The sequence below is a fragment of the Rutidosis leptorrhynchoides genome, chromosome 7, assembly GCF_046630445.1.
Source record: "Rutidosis leptorrhynchoides isolate AG116_Rl617_1_P2 chromosome 7, CSIRO_AGI_Rlap_v1, whole genome shotgun sequence".
In the NCBI taxonomy this organism is placed as follows: domain Eukaryota; kingdom Viridiplantae; phylum Streptophyta; class Magnoliopsida; order Asterales; family Asteraceae; genus Rutidosis; species Rutidosis leptorrhynchoides.
The window spans coordinates 371,691,565-371,701,958 of record NC_092339.1 but is presented as its reverse complement, the minus strand read 5'-3'; the positions used below and the strand labels follow the sequence as shown (position 1 = coordinate 371,701,958).

General features: G+C 36.0%; 1 protein-coding gene across 1 annotated transcript; it reads left to right on the top strand.

The window, feature by feature from the left end:
• Positions 1 to 5,211: 5,211 nt before the first annotated feature.
• LOC139860514 (uncharacterized) lies at positions 5,212 to 10,165 on the top strand. The gene is made up of 3 exons (XM_071849265.1): positions 5,212 to 5,227; positions 5,310 to 5,393; positions 9,258 to 10,165. Exons 1-3 carry the CDS (start codon positions 5,212 to 5,214, stop codon positions 10,163 to 10,165), a joined length of 1,008 nt encoding a protein of 335 aa, XP_071705366.1.
• Positions 10,166 to 10,394: the final 229 nt, after the last annotated feature.

The window sequence follows — 10,394 nt, the reverse complement described above, 5'->3', positions numbered from 1 at the left end:
CTCACAAGAAGAAGAAGAAGAAGAAGAAGATTTAGAGTGATAATTACTGAAACACGATGATGAAGATACTGGAACAAGAAGACGACTGAGATTATTATGATGAGTAATAGTATTACCTTTTCTTCTAATTGCTTTCATAAAACCATGAATTCTGATATTCGCCGCCATCATAGCTCTCGACAGAGCAACAGACACCCTTTTTTTTTGGGTTTTTTTTTTCGTAAAGGAGTTTGGTTTGGGTGATTTGTACTTTCGTGAAAGAGTTTGACTGTATATATTATTTATTAGGGCATTATATTTTAATTCTATTTTATATTTATTTATTTTTTCGAGAAACTCAGTATATGTGTGTATAAATAATGTGGGGACTTTTCATCAAGAATGAAAAACACGATAATGAGTCATTTCAATTTGCAGCCATTAGAAAATTTGGTCCAAACTTCTCATTGAGAGGATACTCGATTATTATAATCTACAAGAACCTCCATATGATTCGAATCACATTTGAGTACATTTGCGATCTATGCATTTCCAATGCTTGACTTATGTATCACAATCTCTCTACAAATGAACCTACTTGAACCGCCATAAAAGGATTGTTTTCCCAAAAACCGCTAAGAGTGTTTATTGACACTTTCGATACATTAAACTCTTGTATAACAATGAACTTAACATAAGATACCATATTCCCCGTCATCCGACCTCTACTCTTCAGATTGATTAATATATGGAATCCGTTTACGAAAACATATTTTAATGGGGTGAATTTGAAAGAGGTACTAAACTACACCTATTGAAAGTGGTCTTATGACACAAAGTTATTTTTAGCAATATCGCCCAGAATTATGGAATTATGACAGGTTTACATCGTCTATCTGAATATAATTGGCTACGTTTTTATATTATTAATTGCATAGAGTTGTTCAACCTCTAAATGTTTATAATGTTAATTTAAATGACTACATGATGATATCATTCATTCAAAGGGTGTAATTTCTTAGTTTTAGTTTATAAGCTATGAACTTATTTTTTAGCTAGTTGCAGTAGCTTATTTTTCTAGAATTTTTTTTTTCTTAAGCTCTAGAAAATTAGTCACACAAACAATGTTACTAGCTTGAGTTAAAAAAAATAAGTTCAAACTCTCATAAGCTTGTCATCCAAAGACACCCAAAATGTACTTTGAAAAATACCATTTGTTTAATAATCCATCAAATTTGATACTATTAAATTATGTTCGGTCTTAGAATAGAAGTTAATAATATATCCATTATTACAAAGTTTTAGTCATATGCATTTCTTTTAAGAGTATATCCAATCTAATATTGATTTATATTTAAGTCCCACTGTCTTATGAACTAGAGTATAAGAGTTGTAATCACTTGCATTCATTAATTTGCTTGAAATCCAAGGAAAGCACATGGAAGTATCTCAAGGGTGTAATGCATCCTTCATAACTCTGATTCCTAAGAACAGCAATCCTATTACCCTTGGAGAATATCGCCCTATTAGTCTGATCAGCAGCATGTATAAAGTGATCGCGAAAGTCTTATCCAAGAGATTAGCCTCGGTAATTCACAAGGTAATTGGTGTCGAGCAAAGTGCATTCATGAAAGGTAGATACATTCTTGACGGGGTTTTGGTAGCCAATGAGACTATTGATGAGCTAAAAAGAGAAAAAAAAGAAAGGATTCATTTTCAAAGTCGATTTTGAAAAAGCATTTGATCGTCTCAATTGGGATTATATTGTCGAAGTAATGAAATGCCTTGGATTCGGTGTGAGGTGGAATAAATGGATCACCTACCAAGCAGTTCATGCCTGGAAAAGGAGTTAGGCAGGGAGATCCAATCTCCCCGTTTCTATTCATTATCGCAGCCGAGGGTCCTAACATTTTGTTGGTGCATATAAATCCCCAGTTCTTATCAACCGAGGCAAACATGACTGTCGACCGATTGTCATATCAATCGACCGATGTTGGAGACAGTCGACCGACTGTCTCCCTGAGAATATAAATACGGGTTGCCTTGTTCATTTGAGAAGTTGATTGTTCCACACCCCGTCACTGCTGCCGGTTGTTTTCCTCCCGTCCCAAAAACCCACACAAGTCGAATCTAGACTTTAGGCATCGATCTAATCCGGTCCAAAAGGATCCGGTTCGACCCATTCGATCCCGAACGTCAACGATTCACGAAAACCTTCGATCCCAAGATCCATCTAGCTCCGACAAAGTGGTATCAGAGCTACGGCTTGTAGGATCGATCGTTCATAGCGTGAATTCGTTTTTGAGTCATAAAGAAATTCGATTTTTAAAGTTTTTTCCGGTTCAAACATTGGTTTGTAAAGTCAAATCGAGTATTGTTTTTGAAAATCTAAAATTGCAAAAGTGTTCTAAATAGTGTCACGTACCTTTCTGCAAGTTTACAACTTCTAATTCGTTCATTTGAGTCTCCTCCACCGTGAACCACCACCTCCCGTCGCTGCCATTTTCTGCAAATAAAATTGTTCTAAGTCGACCGATTGTCAACCTACTTCGATCGATTGTCCTTACTCCTCGACCGACTTGTGTAGTAAACCGACCGACTTTGATAAACCGGCTGATTGAATAAAGTAATACCAAAGTGACATAATACACCCAGACTATCGACCGATTGTTCTTAGACAGTCGACCGACTGTCTAATCCTCGACCGATTGTCTATTTTCATCGACCGACGTTGGTTCTAAAAAAAACGAGTTGCAGGTTTATGTTTCTGTTCGTCAAACACAAAGAAGCAAATATTATTTAATGTTTTTTGTGTTGGTGTTTGGAATTGTATAGAACAAAGAAAGAAAAGAGCAACTTAATTAATTTTTGTGGAGTTGGTTGGTCACGTGAAAGAATAAGGAAAGTGTGATTGAATGATATAGCTGTGGGACCCTCTTGATGCTTGTTTTCCTTGTGTAGAAAGATAGCATAAGTCAAAGAATGGATGCTACCACATGATGAAATTAAATGAAATTGTGGAATTATAAAGAAAATGAGTGGATACTTTATTGATGTATTTTTTGGTGGAAATTTGGCAGACCCCACTTCCATTTCTTTCTTTTAATTTCGATGAGCCCACAAGGTTTACTAGAAATCAGAAAATTTTGACTAAGACAGATAAGCAAGTGTTATTTGACTTGAGCTCCTTGGTCCAACACACATATTCTTAGTGATAATTTTTTATATTTGGACCAAATTTCAATATTTTGCGAGATTTTTGTGAGATTTTTGTGAGATTTTAAGGATTTAAACGGTTTTATTCATCACAATGTTTTATTCAATTTACTCGTATGACGAAATGAAGGAAAATAAGGGACAAACGTTGAAACGGGAATGGAAAAGATTTGCAGCACGGAGTACTGAGACTTTAGAGGACACGATAACGAGATATTGTCATTTAATATCCGAGATGAAAAATTGTAGAATCGAGGTGACACAAGATAAGGCTGTGAAAGTTCTAAAAGAAGGATTGCCAAGGAAATGGAATGCATGTATTGAGCAACTTGAAGAGAGAGCTTGGGTTAGAGATACTGTTCTCACTCTCAATTCAGTTATTTCCATGTTGAGAGAGAAGATATTAGAACAATATGCTATAAGAAATATACTTCAAGATCTTAAGATAAATGATAAGTCTTCATCCGGGTCTAAGAATGAAGTTAATTCTAGTGATTGTTATACGGTTAAATCTTCCAGTGATCATGTTGATGCTGATACTGAGATTGAAAATCTGGCTAGAGTTGAAGAGCCGGTTGTGAATGCTGTTGCTGATGAGTAAGATGATGTTGAGCAGGATGCGGTCATCACTAAATCAGTATTGAATTCAGAATCTGAAGAAAACAGTTGCGCTAAGGAGAATAGTACGTTCATGAAAGATGCATCTAGCAGCTCTAAGGTACATGTTGAACCTTCCTTTGTATGTAATGATTGTGTTAGTCATAAACGTGAGATTGCTAAACTGGAATGCATAGTTTCTAAACTGAATGGAATCCCCTTAGATTGTGTTTACTGTCCCGAGTTAAAACGGGAGCTTCAGATTTTTAAGGCGAGTTATCTAGAGATGAAATCCCTGTACGAAACTAATTTAATTCAGTTTAACAATAAAAAGGAATTCAGGGAGACAATCAAAACTCTAGAAAATCAAGTTCATGATTTAAGAGCTACAATTTCAGGAGACCAAAAGGCCATAATGATGTACTTAAATCAACTTGAATGTGATAAGAGAGAAAAGGAAGAGTTTAAGATTAAGTATGAGTCAGAAAAGGCTAGAAATGACACTTGGCAGCGAATGTCATATGTCATTGACTATACTGTCTACAACAAGAATGATGGTAAAAAGGGTTTAGGTTATAATGAATGTCCTCCTCCTCTTAAGAATGAGTATATTAATAAGCCTTCTGACTCTTGTCTTAGTGAAATCCTAAGTGCTAAATCTGTAGAGACTGAGAAGGTTGAGACTCCTAAGCTTGTTAAGAAAGATCTAGGTAAGTCCCATGAGTTAGTTGATGGAATTGTTGAAGATTCGATTTCTGAGGATGAGTCTGGTACTCTAGGTTTAGCAACATCGGATCCCACCCCTGTGCAAAAACCTGTTGAAAAACCTGAGTCAGAATTTAGAAAAACTTCCAAACCCAAATCCTCTAGGTCTAAATCGAAATCAAAGGTTAAGCCTGATTACAGTTATGTGACCAATCCTGTTAAATTTATTAATGAAGGAGAATTACCAAAGGTACCTCTCCCGAGTCAAAATGTGAAAACTGGATACGTACCGCCGCATAGGAGAAATGTTAATCAGGAACCTATTTTGAAAGAGAAAGTGACTCATCGTCCTATAAAGTTTGTAGACCGTAGGACATGTTTTGATTGTGGAGAATATGGACACGTTGCTTGGAAATGTCCAAACTACGTGCGTACACCACATAGGAAGGTTGACCTAAACCAAACGTTTATTGAAAATTCTTCTAGGCCAAAATGGAAGAATAATAAATTTTTCAAAAATCGTTCAACCTCACATATTAAAAACCGTGTTTTTACTTCAATTGCTAAGATTTCCACGCCCATTAATGTTAATGAAACACCGGTTTATCATAAACAGTCGCCATCTAAGCGTCATGTCTGGAAATCTAAGTCTGAGGGATGAGGTAGTTCAAGTGGTGATAATGGTATTGTGACACCTTTGGGATCCACGAGAAAATGGGTGGATTTTCAGGTTGCTGGTGTCGACGGGAAACCCACTGCCATTCGGGCTTGGGTTCCCATTTTGAACTAATTTTATTTTTGAGATTTTGCAGGTCGCCATGTTTGTTTGACCTTGTTGATAGTACCTGGATTATTGACAATGGAGCGGTCTAGCACGTATGTGACCAGGACTGATGGTTTGCATATATTTCAGTATGCAACCCGAAATGAAACGTATTTTATTGACTTCTACATAATTCAGTGTAGAACTTGTTTAATAACGTCAGTTGGTGTTAAAAAAAAAAGTCTGATATCGTCCGAGAAACGAAACGTCAAATGAGTAACCAACTCTTTTTATGTTTTCTTTACTGTATTATTTGCATCTACATGTTAGCTTATTTATGATTTGCATGCTATTTTTATTTTCTGTTCTGCATATTTTCTTATGTTTCTGTGTGTTTAAAATCCAAAAACCAAAAAGATTTTAGATTTTTAGTATTTTAGGGGGAGTAATGAATGCAACATCAGATATTCTGAAAATTAAAAAAAAAAAAACGAGTTTGATCTAATAATGAATGCAACATCAGATATTCTGAAAATTAAAAAAAAAAAACGAGTTTGATCTAAATAAAAATGGGATACAGACTTAATCATAGAATGAGATGATCATAATCACAATCATGTAAATATCTTGATAAGGAACTCATGGAAAGGTTTACAGCGGTTGAGGGTAGTCACTTAATTACCACAGGTGCATACTTTAAAGAAAATTGTTGAGGAAATCAACAAAAGGTGAGGGTATCCCCTATCATGACGTATAATCTAGAAACACATGATGTAGAATATCTCCAAGCAAATTCCAAATTGCTGCACCATTGAGTCTCACGACTAATTGGGATATTCAAGCGGTCAATAAGCGTTGAAAAATGTTCTGATTGACTGTGCATACCGACTTCTATCAAACTTTAATTCTTGAATCATACCTAAACTCCAAAATAGTAAGTTTATCTCAGTGAGAGTGTCTTTCCTGTGAACGGGTTGAAAAGTGTGGTTCTATATTACAGACAGTCCATGAATGAATGATTTAAGTTAATTGTTACACAAATGAAGAAAAGAGATCTTCATCGCAAGGAAGTCAATTCGAGAACTAAATCAAAGTCAAGACTGCAATGTGTTGTTAAAAAAAAAAAATATATATTATGGCACATTGCATATCAAGTTATTATATCATGAAAATAGAAGTGAAATCATGGAAGACGAAAATATCAAGGTCAAGATAATGATGAAATCGAGAAGAGAAGTCTTTGTAAGAATACTAATGAGTGTGAAGATTACCAAGAAGAACTTAAATCATTCATACTTCAGCAAAACCATTCTACTGGGCTTATTATCATTGTCTGTGATATGGAACTGTGCCCATTAAGGCCTAGACAGCGAAAGATGTTTTCAGAGGGATATTCTGAATACTCACTTATTAAGAAAGCTACGTCTTTCATTCCGTTTCCTCCAATAACTTTAATAATAAAGAAGGAATGAGATTGATAGCAGTTGGTTACATAAAAGATTGCACGATTGACAGAATATTAAATATACTATGAGATCCATCAGAATCATATGAATTGAAAAGTATACGTTACGATAGAAGCTAATGGCTGACAGGGATATTCCAAAATTACTATGAGAACCTTCCTGTTCAATTAGACCTAACGTATGTGTTTGTGGTAACGGAAAGCGTCAATAGACTTGTGCTCAATTGACTACCTAAAAAATCGTGCGATCTCACATTGATGACCGAGTCTGTGATTGAATCTAACATAGCAATATGTTAAAGTAATTAATTAACTTGATCATCAAAATGTCTAAGAGGAAAGTTTGTAAAAGGTTAATGAAGATAGATACCATGTTAAGATCAATTTCTCTGGTATTATTTGCTTTTACTTGTGAAATTTTGTGTACATACTGTTGTCTGAATGTTAATTGAACATGTATACATTTTGATAATTTAGCTTCCTTAGGTTTATGACTTACAGAAACTGCTTCCTGTAAATAACATGTTTTATGCCATACAATCTTGGATCTTTATTAACCTTGATCATTGACTTTCTGACATGAATTGTACTTCATTTGCATTTTTATTGTGATAAGTTTTAAAATCCTAAAAACTACAAAAAGATTTTTCAGTGTGTTGATATTTATTTTGAAAAATACAAAAACATTTTAATTGATTGTATGATTATGTGTGCATTTGCATGATAGTTGTAGTTTTTTGCGTGTTTTATTGTATCTGCATATAAATTACTTTATGTATCTTAGTTGTTGCATGCATGCATTCATATTATGCAAAACAAAAAGATTTTTGGTATGTTTTTGCATAAATTTTAGAAAATTCAAAAATATTTTCGGTCTTATTTATTTTCTGGTTACTCATGTGAGATGAAACTGACGTGTCAGACTAAAGTTAAGTTTTGTTGAAAAGCAATAAGTGTTTTTGCTGTTTGAAAATTCAAGAGTTTTGAACGTTTACAACAATGTGATTTGAATTTTGAATGTATGTGAAAAATGTTGAGTCAAAATGGTTAAACCTGTGTTTGTTTGAACTGTATGTTTGTATGACCAACATTTTGTCAAAGTTGATATACGTACGAGCCATGTTAACTGAAAGAAGAAGTTAAAGTTGGAGCTTCGGGAGTTCTGATGAACATGAAGGAATGGCGTACGTGATAGAAAGGAATAAAGCTGCTTAATTAATAGTCTCGATGATTATAATGTTAAGAAGCTTTTGAAGAAAATAGAAGTTATTGTGGGATAATCAGAAGCGTCTGATTATTTATGGGCCAAACATTGTCAAATCTTAAGACTCCGCTGCTTCTAAGAAGATTTGAAGAGATTGAAGAACCTGAAGTCACAACAGTCATAAGTTAGGGTTAATCTAATGACTGTCGAGCTTTGAAGATTGCTGAGTATAAGTCTCCGAGTATCAAAAGAGATTTTACTTAAAGGTTCAACAAATTGTATTTCTTGATAATTGTATCGACTTGCAATTGTCACTAGAATATGATAAGGATAAAGATGAAGAGAGAAGACGAGTAGAGAAAATATGTGCCATATAAGGGAGTTTATTGGTGCATAAGGGAATTCAAGTAAATCAGAATGTAATGCCACATCCTAGGGGGAGTATGTTGATCCTCAATGGAGTTTGGTGGTGTTTATGTCCGAGTTAAGAAGAAATGTTGATAGAACTAGGTCTTAGGGGGAGTTTGTTGGTGCATATAAATCCCCAGTTCTTATCAACCGAGGCAAACATGACTGTCGACCGATTGTCATATCAATCGACCGATGTTGGAGACAGTCGACCGACTGTCTCCCTGAGAATATAAATACGGGTTGCCTTGTTCATTTGAGAAGTTGATTGTTCCACACCCCGTCACTGTTGCCGGTTGTTTTCCTCCCGTCCCAAAAACCCACACAAGTCGAATCTAGACTCTAGGCATCGATCTAATCCGGTCCAAAAGAATCCGGTTCGACCCATTCGATCCCGAACGTCAACGATTCACGAAAACCTTCGATCCCAAGATCCATCTAGCTCCGACACATTTTAATTCAGAGAGTTATCGAAAGTGGGGATTTGAAAGGAATTAAGGTCGGGCGTGATAAAATATCGGTATCCCATCTCCAATATGCGGACGATATGATGCTATTCAGCGAGTGGAGTTTACATAATATTTCGAATCTAATGAAAATACTAAATTGTTTCGAAGTGATCTCGGGGCTCAAAGTTAACCACTCAAAAAGTCACCTTTTCGGCATTGTAGTTAGTAAGCCTGATCTAGACACAATGGCAGAACGTTTCAAATGTTCCCCGGGTACTTTTCCAATCAATTATTTAGGCATTCCGTTGGGTGCTAAAATGAACAAAGCCAATGCTTAGAACCCGGTTGTCGAAAAATTCAAGAAACGGTTATCAGACTGGAAATCAAAATCAATCTCGTATGGTGGTCGGTTGACCTTAGTGAAATCGGTGCTTAGCAGCTTGCCATTATATTTCTTTTCCCTCTTCAAAGCTCCGGCTAGTGTGCTCAAGCTACTCGAATCTTTAAGGTGCAATTTCTTTTGGGGTGGGTCGGGTTCCGAAAGGAAACTATCGTGGGTAAAATGGGATAAGGTCCTCCTTCCATACGGGGCGGGGGGTTTAAACATCGGTTCTTTGGTTGCAAAAAATTTAGCTTTATTGGGTAAATGGTGGTGGCGATTCAAAGCTAAACCGAATGCGCTTTGGGTCAAAATCATTTCAAGTATTTATGGGCCGGGGGGTGGGTTGGGTGATGCTAATAATTTCTCGTTTTCTTGTGGTGGGTCAACTTGGACCAACATTATCAAGGCAGGTATCTCGATTTTTTCAACTTCAATTATAAAAGAGATAGGTGATGGTAGCTCGATCAACTTCTGGTTAGACTCATGGACAGGGACAGCAGCGCTTCAATCTGTCTTCAGCAGATTGTATGCGCTCGAAACCGATAAATATGTCAAAGTGCGGGATAGGGTCATAAATACTGATGGTGTTATCACAGGTCAGTGGCATTGGACGAGAGAACTCCGGGGTAGAGCTTTATGCGATCTTGATGAACTTACAAAATTAATAGAACGTGTTCACTTCCAACCCAATTCGCAAGATAATTGGAAGTGGCTCCTGAGTAGTGATGGTATCTTCACAGCAAAAGTTTTATCTGGGTTGATAGATGAAAAGTGGTTACCGAATAGCTACAATGCTCATGTAATTTCGCGCAACAATGTGGTACATCAAAAGGTCTGGATCTACGCATGGAAAGCTATACAAAAAAGGTTGCCGGTTCGAGTAGAGATTGACAAAAGAGATATAGACTTGGACTCTCTCCTATGTCCTATTTGTGGGGATGAAGTTGAAACTGTCGAACACTCAATATCAACGTGTAAAAAGGTGGCAGTCGTGTGAGAAATCTTCTTTAAGTGGTGGAACGTCTCGAAAGATAATATTCATTTATTAGAACCGATAAAAGATGACTCAATTTTTTCAAGTTATGTATCCCATGGTAAGTCAATTTGGGAAGCGGTCAAATGGGTATGTTCATATTGCACTTGGAAAGCAAGAAATAAGAAGGTATTCAAAAACTCCATCTGGACACCATCAAAAATTCTCGCTGAGGTGCAATGTCTAAGCTTTG

Bases quoted from the DNA above. Each gene is read 5' to 3' on its own strand.
- LOC139860514 (XM_071849265.1), top strand. The intron at 5,394-9,257 runs GTTTGCATATAT...CCCTCTTCAAAG, and splicing joins GTATGTGACCAGGACTGATG to CTCCGGCTAGTGTGCTCAAG.